The sequence below is a fragment of the Erpetoichthys calabaricus genome, chromosome 6 (genome assembly GCF_900747795.2).
Source record: "Erpetoichthys calabaricus chromosome 6, fErpCal1.3, whole genome shotgun sequence".
NCBI lineage: Eukaryota > Metazoa > Chordata > Cladistia > Polypteriformes > Polypteridae > Erpetoichthys > Erpetoichthys calabaricus.
The window spans coordinates 56,818,149-56,837,620 of NC_041399.2; the positions used below are offsets into that span (position 1 = coordinate 56,818,149).

At 38.2% G+C, this 19,472-nt stretch overlaps 2 protein-coding genes across 6 annotated transcripts in view; one reads left to right on the forward strand and one right to left on the reverse strand.

The window, feature by feature from the left end:
* The window catches only part of ncoa2 (nuclear receptor coactivator 2), a 337,105-nt gene extending 317,900 nt beyond the window's left edge, over positions 1 to 19,205 (reverse strand). For 4 of the 5 annotated variants that reach the window (XM_051929406.1, XM_051929405.1, XM_051929403.1 and 1 more), the window contains exon 1: positions 19,056 to 19,205. The gene's annotated coding sequence lies outside the window, so the exon portion shown is untranslated. The remainder of the gene's footprint in view (positions 1 to 19,055) is intronic. The other variant, XM_051929402.1, reaches the window with a different exon arrangement.
* Positions 2,769 to 4,262, forward strand: LOC114653052 (piggyBac transposable element-derived protein 3-like). Its single transcript, XM_028803233.1, has one exon. The coding sequence runs from the start codon at positions 2,769 to 2,771 to the stop codon at positions 4,260 to 4,262; it is 1,494 nt and encodes a 497-aa protein (XP_028659066.1).
* Positions 19,206 to 19,472: the final 267 nt, after the last annotated feature.

Sequence of the window (19,472 nt, forward strand, 5' to 3'; positions counted from 1 at the left end):
CTAAACATTAAGTGCCTTAGTTTTTGTCACCATGCTCATGAAAATTGCATATCTGAATTTGCATTTCAGAACAACCGGAAGTCAGCATTTATGGTCTAAGTATCAATCACAATACTAACTAGCCAGCTGGAATTATTAATTTGACCAAAGTGAAAAAGGCATAAACAAATTGCTCACATATCAAAACTATCAGCTACTTATAAGCAATTATTTCCTTTAAACTAGGGGGCTTTGCTCATCAACCCCTTTCACGCCCCAGCACTATGCTCCGTTGTGAAGAAGGGGGCTTTACACACCAAGGAGACGAAGCCGCTCCTCCAAAATGGTGATACAATGGGAAACAAATTCCTTTTTTTTTTTTTTTTTTTTTTTTTTTTAAACCTCCTCTTTTCTCGATCAGCTGCTGGATTTTTGCAGCTGCCAAGCGATCTGCACTTCGCAACGATATGTAAGGCTTGGCGGTGCAGGGGAAAGGGTAGGTGAGCGAAGTGCAGATCGCATGGTAGCTGCAAAAACCCAGCAGCTGATCGAACAAAGAGGAGGTTAAAGAGAAAAAAAAAAAGGAATTTGTTTCCCATTGTATGACCGTTTTGGGGTAACGGCTGCATCTCCTTGGGGTGCATAAAGCCCCCCTCTTTGCAACAGTGCATAAGGCTAAATGCACCCCAAAGAGACGCGGTCACTCCTCCGAAACCCCTCTTTAACAGTGATACAATGGGAATCAAATAACAGTTGTTTTTGTAACCACCTCTTTGCTTGATCAGCTGCTGGCTTGATGCTGCTCCTGTGCACCATGATCTGCATTTCATGTGGCGCTTCAAATGTTTTAAAGTCACTGTGCTGTCTCTCTTATCCCCCAGACATCCTCAGATACAATTCGATGTCTTTTCACTGTTCCATTATTTCATCGAGTAATATTATCCGTTTGGTTGCGCTGTGATCTTTACTCTCATTTTCTTGAGACTTTCAAATTTTCCTACTTTCATTATCTCTAACCTGCTCTGCGTGTGTATCACGGGACTTGCTTCCGAAGGTTGTAAGTATGACGTGACCTGCCTGTCTCACGGGACGTGAAAGTGTCTCTCTTCAAAAGATCACGTCTCATCGCAAGTTTTTTTTAATTATAGATGTCTGTAGTATTGTGCTATTAACAAAATAAATACTGATATCACATTTCCATTTACATTAGTACACCATAGCCACAACATATCATATTGCCTTGATTGTACATGAAGCTTAACTATGACCAAGTCTAAACTCAACCGGGTTTGCAAAATTTAAATGTCAAACAAAATGTTGGACTTTTATTCCTTTATCTGGGTTGGTATGTTGCTGTGTGGCGATGTAGACTGTCCAAACACAAAATGTGAAAGAGAAATGATAATGCCACTATTATTTTACAAAAAAGATTAAGCCATAAATCTTGTGACTCATACAATGTATGAACAAAAAGTTCAGCATTACTCTGAAGTCTGAAACATACACGTTTCTCTCACAATCCTGAAACAGGAATATATTCCTTATCTATGTAACCACATTATATTTTTAGCACGAAGATGCAAATAAATCCGACAAAGTCACCACAAACTCACCAGAGTTACATCTGCACTAGAAAACTAGATTTGTTCATAGTATCATCCTGTCTAATACAATAGTAATTCAGAAAAAAAAAAATACTAATATACACTGTTTGGCTTCAAAAACACAGTGACTGACAAACATGTAGTGTTTGCTACTTCATCTTCAACCAAGACTTCAGCAGTTTAATAAACCCCTAACTGAACACCACTGCAACGCACATCCATTAACTTTACACATTATATTATTGTTGAGAATGGCCACATGCTTCAAAGCATTATCAGCTGAACAAAAATACCTTGCCAATGTGGAAGTTTTCAAAGACTAAATAAACTGTCTTCGAATGAACACATGGAGCAGTTAGTTGTGTTACTGCTGTGGACTGATTTGTAAGCCCAGGACAGGCAGAAACTCTCCGTGATAATGAACTGGATGAGCTGATTAGAAATTGGAACGGAGGGTCAGATAGAACAACTGTAGCAACATTAATAAACAGTCAGAATAAATGCAAAGCCTTCACTTTACTGAGGGTTGAAGAAACTATGTATAGCACTTTACTAAAGAGTTAATAAACTCACTCAACTGTATGAAATGTAATTGTAAAACAGTTGGAACTGAGAGTAGATTGGTCACATCATCACATTCTCAAAGTATGAGCAAATTGAGAATGTCTATTTCTCAACTAACTGCACAAAGGGATAAAAGTGGCAATCATAAAAGGCTTTCTTGCTTTGGAAGTGAGTACAATTTTCCTGCTTTCCGTTATCTCCCACTGTCCTATTTGTAGGACAGCGACATATATGCCTATATCTGTCGCAACGAAGCAACCACGTGATCTGGGTTACATTCACAGCAGACTTGAGGTTGTGCGTCACAACACTTCCGCGAAAGCGGCCATGTGCCATATAGCGTGTGGGCGACAGGTTGTGCTTTGTGTCTTTGGAGGCAGCTTCTGATGTTCCCTACCTGTGACGGCGAGTCTGGCCATTTTGTGCTAGTTTGCTGGGACGGAGAGATTGACGCAATGTAAGTAAACTATCTAACTCTCCGTATTGCTAACTTGTATTCTAATCGCACTTACATAGACGTTATTCTGCGACATTTTCCACTGTCCTGTGAATAGGACATTGGGATGAGCGCATGCCTATATCTAAAGCGCACCTTATTTATCTTTTTTTGCGTAGCAAGACATGGCAAAAAGGTGCATCACCCTAGATGAAGTGTCACAGCTTCTGGAAGACTGCGAGGAAAAATACTCGAAAGCTACTGTCTGTGTGCTACCGCCAAATACCAGTCAATTGTCAGACGAAGATGAAGGGGATGAGGACGTTGCCAATGCAGGAAATGTAACTGTTGCTGATGTTCCGGGAGAGCTAGAAGTCGAAATGGTTGGAGAAGACATGGAAGACGACACATTGTTTGAAAATGAGGGGGATGACGCTGAAACGGAAGAGAATCAACCATCAACAAGTTCTGCACCTCCAGCGAAACGGCCAAGGAAGAAGAAATGTCCTGCGCCGTCCTGGACAAAGCAGAAGAAGCCAGTCTTCCCAAAGACATCTGCTCTGAATGGACAGGCCGCCGGTGTTGCAGAAAATAATCTGAGACAAACTTTAGCCCAACATAATCCTGTGCAACTCTTTGAGGAGTTCTTTTCGCCAGAGATATATGACCTAATCTGTAAAGAAACAGTTCGCTATTCAACGGATTTTAGGAATGATCATGAATTTCATACATCAACTGAAGAAGTGAAGGTCTTCCTTGGGATTTTGATTATAACTGGATATCATAAAGTCCCGTCAGAAGCAGACTATTGGAGTGATGCAGAAGATCTTGTCGTACCTATTGTCAAGAATGCTATGTCCCGAAACCGATTTCAGAAATTGAAAAGTTATATTCATTTTGTGGACAATTCTACTGCAGACAGCAACATAGGTGACCGATCATTCAAGGTGAAGCCGTTGTTTGAACTCTTGAATGAGAATTTCTGTAAATTTGGCTATTTTACACCCAATATCAGCATTGATGAGATGATCGTGAAATATTATGGGAGAAACAGCCTGAAACAATTTATAAAGGGAAAGCCGATCAGATTTGGGTATAAATATTGGGCCATTTGCTCCAGCGAAGGATACTGTTACACCTTCACATTGTATTGTGGAAAGGAAACAACTGCAACAGATGAGCCACTTGGTTCTCGCGTTGTCTTGAATGCTGTACAACATATTGCTGATCCAAGCAGCTATGCTCTGTATTTTGATAACTTTTTTACAAACATGGATCTGCTCTCTCAACTGGCAGATAGAGGATTTCGAGCAACCGCTACCATTAGAGAAAACAGGATCAATAGAACATGTCCAATGAAGTCATCAAAAGAGATGAAAAAATCAGATCGTGGTGCCAGTGAGTACGTCTATGACAGAACATCAGAGGTACTTCTCGTGCGTTGGCACGACAATAACATTGTAACAGTTGCCACTAATCATGACTCTATTGAGCCGCTTCATGATGTCAAGCGACGTGTAAAAGGCCAGAAAGAAAAGAGCACGGTGAAAATGCCTAATTTGATATATAATTACAATGCGTACATGGGCGGTGTTGACCATCATGACTGGCTTGTTTCAAAATACTGTGTTTCTATACGTGGAAAGAAATGGTACCGGCCCGTTTACTCGCTGCATTGACATGGCAATAGTGAATGCGTGGATTCTGCACAAAAGTATCCATGGGGTTTGAAATGCCATATCATTGAAGGATTTCAGACGAGCAATTGCCATAGTTTATTTGAAGACCACTGTCCAACGCAAGCATGCAGGAAGACCCAGGGTGCCCAGACTACCAACAGGAGCTGACATGATGCGATACGATGGCGTGGGACATTTTTTGATGCAGAGGGATAAACAGCGTCGCTGTCAGCGTGAAGGATGCAAAGGCAAGCCTAAAACATATTGCAACAAGTGCAATACAACACTTTGCCGTACTTGCTTTCAGCCATTTCATGATAAGTAGTGTTGGCATTTGGACTATGATTCCTCTTATGTTTGGTAACTTTCTTGTAAGGACATAATTGTGAGCAATAAATGTATATGTTCTCATATTGTACATAGATAGATAGATAGATAGATAGATACTTTATTAATCCCGAAGAGCTTCTGTTATGTGAAGTCATCCCAGTGTCCTATTTAGAGGACAGGCTGTATCTACATAAGTAAACAAAAAGAAACATGATTACATGGTTTTTCTGTTCCAGGGACTCCAAATGACAATAACTTTACAACGGAAACAAAAAAATTTAAAAAAAATTAATTTGGGAGATAACGGGTTATTAAGTTAAATCATGTAGGAATTTTACATAATAGGCAATATCCTCATCAAAATCAGAGCCCCAAATCATAATAGAAAGCTAAAACAAAAAAAAACAAATAAATACTAAACTCAATTTAAGAAGAGTGGCTGATAAAAACAAGCAGTGACAAGGTAAGAGATACCAAAGTGATGAGTACCCTTAATTCTGTTTGGAGTTTCAAATCAATGATCATATAATGACAGCATTTTATTAAAACCATAGATCACCAATTCTTTACAAGGAATATTCACCATATTTTCAGAACTAGCATTTCACATTACTGGGGTCCAGAAAACTTTGGAAAAACTATGACAGATAAACAAAGCACACTGAATCTCATCAGTATGGTCATTTATAAATATACACCAAAAGCCAGAAAGAGTACTAGATGCAAACATACAACATGTAGAAGAGGTGATCTAAAAATTAAGTAATACAGGAGATTCTTCATGCCAAGTTTCTAATATCACAAAGAAAAAAAAAATCCCACACACACTATGAGCTTACAGTCAATTCTCAAAAAAGTATTAATTGTTAATGTATCAAATTACCTTAGGGGAAAATGGAAGTGATTTTTTTTTCTCCCCAAAAACAGATTCTGCCCTTCCAACATGAATAATTTGCTTTAAATAGGAAATTTGCTACATCAGTGAACAAAATTATAAAATTTATAAAAATGAAGATTACAATAACTGTAATTGACAGTTAATACTTCATCCAGCCAGACACTTAACTGCACCATTTTCTGTGTTTATAAAACATGGCTAGCACTTTAAACATTAGCAGCATAACAAGAACCTTCAGCAAGGAGTCCAAATCTGTTACCATGTCACACCATCGCCTTAACTATTTTAAGAACTTGTATAGTCAAATATATTCTTATATAGTAGTTTTGAAATACTTTTTCAAACATATTTCTGCAATCTTTCAGCAAAGCTTATGTTTGGGGGAAATACAAAATGAGTGTGAGGTTCCCATACCAAAATAAATTCAGACCAAAATTGTAAATATACATTTTTGTGCCATTACAGGAAACACATTTTTGTATTTCTTGCAATTAAAGATATATGCAAGCACATTGTAAAGCCACTACCTACTAAGTTAACATGTACCTTCACTTTAAAAGAAATATGCAACAAAGAAATTGCTTTTCTAAATTCCCTTTAGAACAAAGATGCCTTCTCAGCATTTAGGTTTAGTTAATGTTAGGAGAATGCAACCTAAATTTATCAGAATTGTGGTCTCCAATGACTGCCACATAGCTTCACACACAAATGTATCAAAAGCCAGAGATGTCAAATGCTACAAGACTAGTTACATAGACAACTAAGAATTGTATATTGCTGTTTAAATTGTTCAAACCTTGAATAGTCAACACTAATCAAAACTGACTCACAAACCCTGATACCAATTAGGAGAAGCTGAAATGCCTCTTTCCCTTCAATAATTTCTTGCAATGAATCTACCATATCTATTTTATTATGCTTAAATAAATAAACCTGCCCAAACAAAGTGACATACGATGCACAAACTATCAAGCAGGGTACTAGCACAACTAGCAGGCAAGTGAATTTACCATGAATGTAATACTTGTTTGGTACTGTAATTAACCCTTACAGCTAAAATGAAAATATATTTTGCTAATAACAAAACAGTATGATTTACAACTGAAGACCATTTTATTACATGAACATTAAAGTAACTGGAAAAAAGTAGGAGGATTTAATATCATACGAATAGGATTGCAAATCCATATCCAAATAAATCTGATACTCAAAATGTGTATCACCTTTACAATATTCCAAATCTCCCCACATGCCACAATTTAATAATTTTGTTTCCTGCTAACACACACACTTCTGGGAACACATCCAAGCAGATTAAAAATTTTGGGTCAATAAATTTCCAAAGGAAATTAAAATTTTCTGTCCAATATAACATCACTCCTTTACCTTTTCTGAACATTGCCATACAGAGCTCCTTTGTGACTGGATGAGCCAGCACAGTCAGTGTAGTGAGAATACCAAGACACTTCACAAAAAGGAAAAACTTCAGGGCTCCACTTGCAAAAAAATGAAGCAAACAAAAGTCAGTAACAACATGGGACCATAAAAATATTTAGTTATAACAATTTTTTTTAAAAGAATATGAGGAAAAATATGTATAATATTGTGAACGGGGTTGCCGGAGATTCATCATCTCAAACACTGGTGGCACAAGGATAGCTCCGTAGCTGCTGTGCTGCATCTTACCATGTAATATCTAACACCCAACCTGGACTCACCTGTCTGTTCCTCATGCAGCTAACTCTGTGACCCAAGCCTGACAATACATGTTTTCATTCAAAAATGATACGAGAGATGTAACTTTTTTTTGTTAAAGACAAAACACGCTTCTGATTTTTAACTTCAGGTCCCAACGTCCAATCTACAACTCTGTCTTCTATTTTTTTTGATCCTTCAAATCTGTTAACAGCGTTGAAGACACAAGTCTGAATGCTTGCACAACGTCATTTTTCTTCATTCCAGAGTCAACTTTTTTCAGGATTGTTTATTTTTCTTTCAGTGTAAACCAATGCTGTTTCACACTTTTTGTTCATGAAACTCAAACAATACAGTATGAACACATGACAACTACTCACACAAACACTCAGTGAAGCACTGACTCAGAATTTGGCTATATATATGACGCCTCGCCTACACTCATGCTCAGCTTTGCTGATACTGCATGTTGTATGATCATTTGTCCTGGCCAACAAAAAGTATTCATTATTCCGAAAATGTTATGGCGGTAATCGCTATAATGGGATGTGACCTGTATTATGCAGTTCCACTATTTTTTGAGATGAGCCCACAAAAAGAAATCCTAATATGTATTCTTCTTTCTTAATTGTTACGCCACCAAGCAAATCTTTAACACAAAGCTTGGCGGCATGATTTTCACATACCTCGATATTTCTGTTTTTGCTCTTGTAGTCTTGATCCTCTCCCCTATAGTAAGGACCAAATCACAGGCAAATATAGGGAGATTAATGCAAAGGAACAAATTAAGACAAGTCTGCCAAGCTATTTTGTAGGAATGTGTTCACAAAGTAGAATCCCTAACAAGTTCAAACCTTCCTGTGTCATTTAACAAATGTCAAGCGCAAAACCAATGATCCTGAAACTATTAAGTACTATGAACCTCAGGGGTGCACAACTGCTCAAAATAAATAGGTTATTATTGCCAATTAACAATTTGTGATTGTGATTAACCTCCTTAGCATAACATTTTTTGGCAAGAAAAAAAGGCATTTATTAAATACGATCTTTCTACTGCAAAACACTAAAAGTATAAAGTCAGAAGTGTAGAAATGACACAAATAATGAATAACAAAAACAATTCCATTACCTTACTGTATATACTGTCAAAATGTGCCGTTTGTGTGGTTTATCTTGAAGTACAAATAAAATGCATAATCCAATGTCAGTCAGGACAATAGAAGCGGGATTTCTTGCAGAGTTTCCTTCCGGGCTTACCAGTTTTTGGGAAGCACACTGTACAAGTGCAATTGACAAGAGCATCACTTTTGGATTCATCCGAAACACGTTCTGTTCCATTTCATTGTCCATTTCAATTTCACTCCTGAAGACAGATTCATTTCGTCATCACTGCTCGTATCACCATCAAGAGTGTGTAGCACCTGTGCTGCTAAAAAACATTACAAGATGCCATTTTGAAGCTAGGACAAGACGTGTCTATAGCATCACAAGGGTAACACTCCAGCCAGTCGCTTACACAAGACACGTCTATATTGTTTCCTGAACTGTTGGCAATTTTACATCCCAAGTTATCCTCGGGTCTAACGCTTACGCAAGACGTGTCTATACAGTTGCCCAAGTGGCACTTGGGTGTAACGCCAAGGAGGTTTAGAATACTACATACATATTGTGCTGCCAACTACATTTATTGTATTCTCTATTGGTAATGTAAAGTTGAAATTTCATTTAGGATGGAACCACTTAAAAACTGTCAATGTGTAATTATTAAATGTATAAATGTGTACAAGTGTATAAATTCATTTTTTTATATATATTTTTTTTTTAATAAAATAATTTTTTGCTGTTTAATTAATACAGTGAGTAGGAGCAAGAAAACACCCCTGGTGAACCCTAGAATCAACTGGGGAAAAATGCAGTGGTTCTGCCTCCACTCTGCATAACACTCACAGTAACAGTATACAGGCCAGCCATGATATCCAGCAACTTTGAGGGAATCCCACTAAGTCTCAGGATATTCCACAGGGCAGCTCAATCAACCGAGTCAAACGCTTTACAAAGATCAACAAAGGCTGCAAAGAAACACTGCCAATATTCACACTTGTGCTCCATGAAAACCCTCAGTGCTAAGGTGCAGTTGATGGTAGACTTCTTAGGCGCAAAACTAAGGACCTTACCTTGCTCTGAAAGGAGCGTTATCCCCTGTTCTTGCTCCTACTCTGTTTAATGCTTGCATGGACTGGGTGTTGGGCAGTGTTGTGGCGTTCAGCAGCTGTGGGGCATCTGTTTGGTGAAGAGAGACTCACTGATCACGACTTTACTGACAATGCTGAGATGTTCACAGAGTCAATGGAGGCTCTGATTGGGGACCTCGAGAGACTGAGTGTCTGGGCTTGCAAGTGTCCTAGATAAAAACCATAATCTAAGCCTTTAATGACCTGTTGGGCACAGCCATCAGAACTGTGTCTGTCTGCAGAGAGAGTGTTGACTTTGTCGAGACTTTTACTTACCTCAGCAACGACATTCATGTCTCTGATGACTCTTCTTATGAAGTCAACAGACGGACTGGGAAAGCATGGGGATGGGGGGGTGATCATGAGGTCACTGGAAAGGGGTGTGTGGCGCTCCCAATATCTTTGCAAAAGGATGAAGCACCCAGTCTTTACTGGTGCTTCCTGTTTTGCTATATGGTTGTCAGACACCAACGCTATCCAGTAACCCGGGATGAAGACTGGACTCCTTCGGTATGGTGGCCTTGGGTACTGCTGGTTTTCTTTGTGGGGCTGCAAGGTGGCGCAGTGGTAGCGCTTCTGCCTCGCAGTAAAGAGAACTGCGTTTGCTTCCCGGGTCCTCCCTGTGTAGAGTTTGCATGCTCTCCCCGTGTCTGCGTGGATTTCCTCCAGGTGCTCCGGTTTCCACCCACCGTCCAAAGACATGCAGGTTAGGTGCATTGGCGATCCTAAATTGTCCCTAGTGTGTGCCCTGCGGTGAGCCCCAGGGTTTGTTCCTGCCTTGCGCCCTGTGTTGGCTGGGACTGGCTCCAGCAGACCCCCGTAAGCCTGTGTTAGGATACAGTCTGGCTGTGGTGTCCAGAGGTAGCCAAGATGGGGGTCGGAAGAAAGGAGCTTGTGGCTATAGAGTCTCCACCAGCTACGTGAGTAATGGGTGAGCCGGAGAGAATGAGAAGGAAGTGGACTGAGATCAGGAGTCTGCATTTTAACCTCGGATTTTTAGCAGATTTATTTATTGATTTTTATTCACACTTTTCATTGGATTTATATATGTACTGTTTTTTTAGAACATTGCACAATTGACACTTTTTTTTAGTTTTACTTTTGAGTTGGCCGTTTTTTTTTTTTTTTTTTTAGAAGCACTTGGGCACTTTTTCCACTATCCTCTGGCCTCATTTGTCAGCTCATCTCGGTCATAACTATCGACGGTGTTGGTTCATCAGACTCCCACATGGGAAGAGGGAGTCTGTAGGGGACTGGCAACATCACACCTTCCATCACTACCACAGCCCAGTCAAAATCATAGAATGTTGAATGCGAGTCTTCTGTATCAAGAAAACAAAAATAGCATGTGTATGTATTATCAAAGAAGATAAAATCTTAAATGACAGCCATGTTAAGAAGTTAATGCAACCACAACCTGATAGTTCTGTTGCAGTTATGTAAAAGTATTAAACGCAACAATGTTTAGAAAGTTCAATAATTACTTAGATGGTGATACAGTAATCCCTCCTCCATCGCGGGGGTTGCGTTCCAGAGCCACCCGCGAAATAAGAAAATCCGCGAAGTAGAAACCATATGTTTATATGGTTATTTTTATATATTTTAAGCCCTTATAAACTCTCCCACACTATTACAAACATTTCACGCACAATTATACAGCATAAACCCTTTGTATTCTCTTAGATATTAGGTAAGATTTGTTGAAATTATGTATGTAAACACAGTTTACATACAGTAAAACCTAAATATTATTTTAAAGATATCAAGCTTCTCCGATATCACATATGTTACAGCCATTACGACAGACAGGCCACCAGCAATAAATACGTACAACGCAAGAAACATTGTATACAGTAAAATGTGTGTACAGTGACACTAAACTATGTACATGTAATAAGTACTGTACATAAATAATTAATTATGGTTACTCACCAACAATGACACGACGACTTGTCCAATAACGATGAGTTTAATTTTACTGCACAACAAAGGATAGCGTTACAGCTCTTCTAAAGGAGCCTCTTCAGGCGACTGTTTAGCACCGCCGTTGTTCTTCTTCCATCACTCTTCAATCCAAATCCCTAGAGCAGATTCCATCCAGACTACTGCCTTATCACGTCCACTTGCAACTCATTTTGCGCCCTGGTTAAAAGACACTGCGGCCATAGATCTTATATGCTTTTCCTCCTTTTTAAATAAAAAGAATCGTGGACTCATCGTGTAGCTGTTTCCTTCCTTCAACATATCCAAAACTTTTACCTTTTCTGCAATCATTTGCATCTTCTGTTGGCACTTGTGCACGTTAATGTTGAATGAGTGAGATTACACTTCCTGGTTAATGCAACACTCCGTCGCTGAGCCAATCAGCAGCACACAGGAACTTAACCGCGTACTCTGATTGGGTAGCTTCTCAGCCATCCGCCAATAGCGTCCCTTGTTTCAATTCAAATGCGTCCCTTGTTTCAATTCAAATGGGCAAATCAACTGAGGAAGCACACATACTGTAGACCGCAGACATCCACGAAGCAGTGAAAAATCCGCGATATATATTCACATATGCTTACATTTAAAATCCGCGATGGAGTGAAGCCGCGAAAGACGAAGCGCTGTATAGCGAGGGATCACTGTACATTGTTACATGCTGCAGCCCATGTCATTTATGCATTGTGCTACAATACAAATAGGGCATCATCAAATAAAAAAAGAACCACTGTATAAATACTTAAAATTCACTATATGCATACATACTATTTGCACATTATAAGATATAGCAATACTGAAACAGTACAGTAACCATGGTATGCAGCATTTACATTTAAATGCAGTACGATACTCTTAGGTATTAGTAAATATCCTATGGCCAAAGCACTGGAGTCATGTTCAATCTCTGATAGAAACAACATTCACAATATTTGCCCTGTTCTATATAATCTGGAAAAGTTGCTGCTTTTCCTGCAAATCAGAATGACATGACGACTTTAAGTCCTTGAGCAGCTGCATCTCCATTCTTGAGAAATGTATACGGATTGTAAGAATCTACTTTTTAGCGTAAATTCCTCATCAATATAATGAACCGTTATGTTCAGCCATAGTTCTAGTCAACCACAAATCAGCTGTGGTTGCATAAAGTGCCACTTGCATTAGACCCATTTAAATTTCTGCCCAACATTTGTTTTGTGCAGGGGTGGATGTGCCGAGTATGGGTTCTGGCATTACTCTGTGTGTTGAATCATTTTTTTTTAAACCTACATTGCACACAGTTTTAATTGGAGTCTTGTCTTGTAAACAATAAAAACTGAGTATCACCGATATCTAATTTTGCTCTCAATGACCTGCTGTGTACAGAAATGTGTTAATATGACCTAACATTACTGGGACTTGCTGCTTGCTTAGCTTTCTTTCACACACTAGACTGTGTGGTTGAATTTTAGATGGTGGTAATAAATTTTTGAGAGCAGTACGGCAACAGTTTATACAGTATTTGTCTTTGATTAACATTATTCTATTGAAAAACAAAATAATGCCAAATTATGCACTATTCTCTTTATTTTGGTACTAAAATATTAAAAAACAAAAATGGCTGTGTAGGTTTAATATTACTTAGGTTTCTCTTTTTCTGGAGGCTGCAGCAAACGCAGGAGAAAGAAATGCACACTTTTTAATACATACTGTTAAGGATAATACTCTAACATGCATTTAGAATGGCTATCTAAAATTAGTCATATGATGTTAGTGCCTCTGATTCGCAAATGCACTTGCATTTAGGAGATGTCTCTGACTGGTTACAACACTCATTTTGTAACTGGGAAAACAATCTCTGATAAAGCTGGAGTATTAAATATAATGCAGTAATTTCCCGTTTTTGCTGCACCTGTAATCATAATCATGATTAACCTAATATTAATTGCACACTCTAAAGAAGAATAAATTCACAACACTTTCAACAAAAAAAACACTTATCGATGAAAAAAAATGTATATTTTTGTTACTTTGTGAATTTCCCCTATTTTTGCCATATTTTTCCAATGAGATGCAGGAAGAATTTTATAGAAATCAGTAAATAGTGCTACCTTTCTGTTGTCAATGAAGTGCTCAATAGCAAACTTTTAAAAACTATCCTACTACCTAAATATAATTATATAAAATGCATCTGCTATCCCTCAAACAGTACATCACAACCAATTGAATTCAATGGTTTGTGCAAAACTACAGAATGCTACACTATGAAGCACTTAATTTATATAAAAAGTCACTGATATATATGCAACAAATACAAAGGCACTAACATTTTGCAGCATGAACTGTAATAACTGAGAACTGAAACAATAATATACAAGTTGTTACTGGTAGGTTTAAAGTACAGAACGTGGTTAATACAGAGATTTTTGCATACTGCAGAGAAACTTCAAATGGAAATTTCAAGAACAGGTCAACCAAAAAAAAAAAAAAACACACACAGGGAATGCCTGGCAAGCAAAGCACTGTGCATTTTATTTAATTAAGTATATAATTCCACTTTACTTTGTTATATTACTTTAACAATCAGTCTAATTTCATTAATTAGAAATGAGCAGTATTAACTTTGGTGTCTACATAGTTACAGAAAGAGTACTAACCCCACCCCAATATATACTGTACAACAGACAAACTAGCACCACACAATATGAATTAGACACTTAGTCACCTGCATTTGTTAAAGTTCCAATTTTCCTTAAATAAACATGATTACAGTGGAGCCTATCCATAATGACCATGCAATAGAAAGTATGTATATAATAAAAATAAAATTAAAAAAAAAAAAAGGCATGCACCTATGCAAATCCTAAGGATACCTTTTTAATTATTATTTGGATAGACATTTGAAACATGTTGAATGAATCAAATACAAAATTATTCAGAATACCGACCACACAACTCTTAAAAATTAGCCAGGGCCAGACAGCAAATTAATTTATTTAGCAGAAACTAAAAAGGGAAGGAAAAACCAACCTTAAAATGCACAACATAAATCCACCACCACAGGAAAAAAAATGTCCAAAACAAATAAGCATTACAAAATGGTCAATATTTAGTTGTTCACTTTTTATTGATTGATTAACACAATGCAAAAAATATAAACAAAAGAGCAGGGATATACATTATTTTCTCAGTTCAACCAAAATAAACTTAGTGCTACATACGAATAGCTACATACTTCCACATTTCAGAACATATAACCCCTCAAACAACAGAGCAAATGTCAAAAGTTCAATTAAAAGAAGTGACTTCCTTATATATTGATGGCTAACCAGTTTTGTCAACCAGAACAGAACACATCAACCAAAGTATTTACCTTTCTAATGTTTTGAATATTTAAGACAGACTTGTTTTACTAAATTTTACCAGTTACATTTCTACCACTATTGATCAACAGGCTGATTAGAAAACTGCACATTAAAGAAGAAACAGGGCCATAAAATATCAGAAGAGGTTTTTGCCACTATACTGGGGGGAGAGAGAGAGAGAAAGTGTCTCTTTCTTGCTTTGTGCATGAACCCTAAGCCTCAACAGGATTTATGACCATCATATGATATACTCAAGCATACACCCATTTAAAACTATCTCAAATACCCTCATCTTTACAATGCTTAAGAGAAACAAACATGCACCAACACTGTGAGAACTGAACGTCATAATTTTTGTGAAGGAAAGCATAATCATCCTTATTTTAGACAACCCGCATATTTTACACATTACAGGTTTACCTAAGCCATGGCTACTAAGTTTTTATAAAGTAAACTGTGGGGCAATTGATTCCTAGAAGGAAACCATTCTGAATGTGTACATGCAGGGTACTGAAATGCTAGTATTTCACTTACTGATCTTGTATCCTAATAGTAAAGTGTACATATATATTAAGCTAAGAATTGTGTTGAACTATGTGGAAGGTTACCGAAATAATTTAAAATATAAAATTAAGTGTTTGGGTTAATGTTTTAGTTATGCTCAAGGTCTGAAAGAAATTTTAAACTGTTACAGTGGAACCACCTGTGACTATAGTTTATTCCAAAAAGTTCTTTAATGACAAGCTTGCTGAAAAAGTCTGGAACAGTTTCATATTTTAGTAAGATTTTTTTCTGCATTTGACAATGCTCTCAAACTGATTTCAAATATAAAACTATATCACACACAACGCACCAACAAAAATTTAAAAGATACACATTTAAACTACACACTCTTCACTTCCCTTAAACTCTAGGGCAAATAGTAAGTTTAGGGACACGAAAACTGACTGTTCCTTGAAAAACAGCAGCTTTTAAAAGAGAAAACCTATATTATCCAAATAAATCTGCACAAACACAGCAACCATTTGCTAAAAACATCATCCTATCCTGTGTACACTTACATACATTTTCCAAATACAAACAGAGGATCAAAGAGAGGAGAGGCCTCTCTGAGCAGCACTAGACAAAGTACTAGATATGTTTTGAAGAACACATTTACACTCCTATTTTCATAAAATTGCTTTTCCTATTTAAAAAATTGAAAATTACTCAAAGAAAAGTTCACTGCTTCTACTTAGTAAATTGAGAAAATAACTGAATGGGAACCAATAAACAATAATGTATTATTAAAGAAACTGGTAAGAAAGAGCATTCACAAAATCTGTTCAAAATGACAGTGAAATCCAAACGTTATCCTTGAGGAAAGGGCATGTGGCTTAACACAGGTCAATTAATGGTGTAGCAGCCTCCAGCTACAGCTGTTCCATATGTCAGTTTTAAAAAGAAATAAAGATCCACCTTTTAAGTATTTACCACAACCCAACTACCACCCACCCCCACCTGGCACCTGTTGTGAACTTTGTACTTGTGTGCTCTTGACTTGATGCACTACCTAAAATATATGCATTTTTCTTTTAATTTCATAAATTAAAAAAACCTTAAATTTTCCTTTCAACTTTGTTATGTTTAACACGTAATATACCTTCACAACTTGCACTAATAAATATTTAATCCACTGGCTACAACTTGCAAGGCTGAACAGGAATTTGCATTAACGCAATAGTTTGGGATATTATTTTGCATGAGTATACAGTACTTCTAAGCAACATTGAAATGAATTAAGAGACGCCTTTCTGAGAATTACCATTGGTGCAGTAACTCCATCACTACTGTACCATGATATCACTGTACAAACTGTATAGTCAGGCTGCTGACTTTGCAAAGAAACTCATTTGGTTGACTTAAATTCCTATTACATGTACTTGTTTCAGTTTAAAAAAAAAATAAATCAACATTTAGATAAACAAGCATAACGATCAGATTCAGTGGCTGGTCAGGTTGAAATATTTTGAAGACTTTAGAAATCCACTAACAGGTATGAAATAATGATATAATAGAGCGCCCAATCAAAATACTTAAATAACAGACAATAAACTGTAGTTACTTGCATGTCTTCTACTGTCCATAAAACATGCCGTAACGAGATGCTCTCCTTTTGCACGAAGCAGAGATAACCTATCATCAAAACTTGCCAATATGTCAGCATCAATGTGGAATACCAAAACTCAAACATGAACAGTTTTAACATTGCAAGCGTTTTACCTATGAGATGTTTTAGAATGATGAACGATTTAATCAAATATAACAGTCAACAAATACAAGTAATTAATTCCCCAGAAAACGAACCCTTCATGTAAACGATTTTCTTTACATATACCTTAAAAAATAAAGCGTGGAATGCAGAAATAACGTCAAACTCTTGACTCATTTGCTTCAAACAAGTAAGTTAAAATGGACATTACTAACGTTTTTAAGCACAAAAGCATCATCCTTTATAGCTTTCCAAAAACCCGTAATTACAACGACTAACAGCTTTCTTCATGGGAAGCCGAAGAGGCTGAAAGGTCTCGTCACGCGACTTCACTCGGCCACTTCAGCAGAGCAAGGAGCACGTGGCACGAGTGGGAGGCGTTTTGATGCGTCTTAAAAAACAAAGTTATAAAACAACTGACAAAATAAGTTTTTGTTGCCTTGATTATAAAAATATGTATAAAGTGTAGTGCTGACTTGACAGCTCAAAAAAAACAGTCTGCCCAGGTGTTAAAAATGACCGATTTTATTTTCTTTAAAAAAAGAAAAAAAAAATCATGATTCTCATTACTCAAAAACAACAAAGCCGAGTTCCGAAAAATAAGCCGCACGAGACGTTAGTTTCTTATTTCATCGCACCTGTCAGACACACTTCCCGAGGTAAAAAGGACATATCGTTTAGATCAGTTGAACACACAGTTTAAAACACAATTTATTTTTCCGTCTACATTCATATTCAGAAAACTCATAACAAAACAACGAATTTAACCCGAAGCAAACACTGACAGTGTTTTAGTTAAACGTATTAATTCCACGGACACAGTAGACGGAGCCTTTAATCCCTTATAATTGATCTGCTGGGTACAAAGCTCACAGTACAAAAGTTAACAGGGAAGTTGAAACTCCTGGTTAACCATCCAAGAACAGCCCACTCTGAGGCGGCGGAAGATATATAGTATATTAAAATTACACAATGCTATGAAAGAAAAAGCGAAACTCGGGGGGTAAAAAAAAAAAGGATAAATGGGAGGGACGCGAGGACCCGGGAGGCTCCGTGACGACATGCCGAAGTACTCCTGCGCTGAATGGACAGTCCATCTATCAATCAAGAGCGCTGCGTTCCTTCCTGTCATTTGCAATTTTTTTTTTTTTGGCAAACATTAGCGTCACCGTCAAATAAGTTCAGCATTTACGAGAGACAGTACAAAAACACGATCGTGTAGAAAAGTTGAAAGCCGAAAGGCCGCCGACAAAACAGTGGCGATCAAGACAACTTTTATTATGTAAATAGAACAGCACTTGATTAAACTGCCTGTTTAAGCAAGGTTTTTAAAAATAAACATGTAGCGCAGCAGCTTTCAAATTGCGAAACAATTCACAGCGGTTGTTTACATCGTGTAGTTATTCTGTTGCACATACAAGTGCATAAAAATGCTAGTGACACAACACGCACGGGGTGGAGGGAGAGGGGAGTGATAGAGGGAGCGGGGCGGGTTGGGTATGATAATAGGCTTGCTCCCCACACACTTCTCGGGTTTAAATGAACCTTCTCTCTGCTCGTTGCATAACGCTTGGCGACACAGGTCGCGATACAATACTCGCCACCATCGCAACAGGAGAGGTACCAACACAAGCGCTTGTTATGAACATCTCACCTCAAATTAAAAAAAAAAGAAAAAACATAAAACTTCCACTCGACCTACCCCCGACCCCCTACCCACCCCCGCGCTCCGATTTTTAACCCTTTCCCAAGTTGCAACACCGCAACTGTAATGTTAAACTAAAACATACAAAACGCTTATTTGGACGTCCACCACCCCTTCTGAAAACCGACAGGTCTCATCCAAAGCTTCAAGACCCCATACAAGGAGAACGACCATTCGCTCCCCTTCCCCCAGCCCCATCCGAAGTGACAGAAAAACGAGAGAGAAGCACGGCGACGTCGCGGCCACACAACACAGACAAGGATCCCCAAACGCATTTCTTCCCTCGTATAAAATCAGTCACCTGGCGAGAAGAGAAATGACCCCGTGCCGCTTTAAAAGTCAAAATACTATCGACTTACTTTTGCAAGCTTGCGACAAACGAAGCCTTCATAAACCCTCGGCGTTATGTCCGACTCTGACCTTCGGGCTTCTGAAACAGATCTCCAGCTCGGTCTGCCGCCGCCATGTTCCTGCTGCCTGCTGACTGGCTGCTTGTTTATCCGAATAAAGATCCTCCCCCTCCCTCCCGCTCGCTCTCTCTCTCTCTCTCTCTCTCAACCCCCCCCCCCCCTTTCTCACTCAGTCACTCACACACACACACACACAGAGCTGGCTCTATCTACTCATTTACTACAGCACAGCGCCGTGCAAACAAGCAAAATGATGACACAGCAGCAGCAGACATTAGGGAGCTGCTGCTGGTGCGCCCAAACGCAGCCCATTTGTCCCCGACCGACGCACCCTGCAAAACAAAGCTGGCGAGGGGCCTCCCTTGC

Excerpts from the sequence above, each read along its gene's own strand:
- LOC114653052 (XM_028803233.1), top strand. The coding sequence starts at position 2,769 with ATGGCAAAAAGGTGCATCACCCTAGATGAAGTGTCACAGCTTCTGGAA.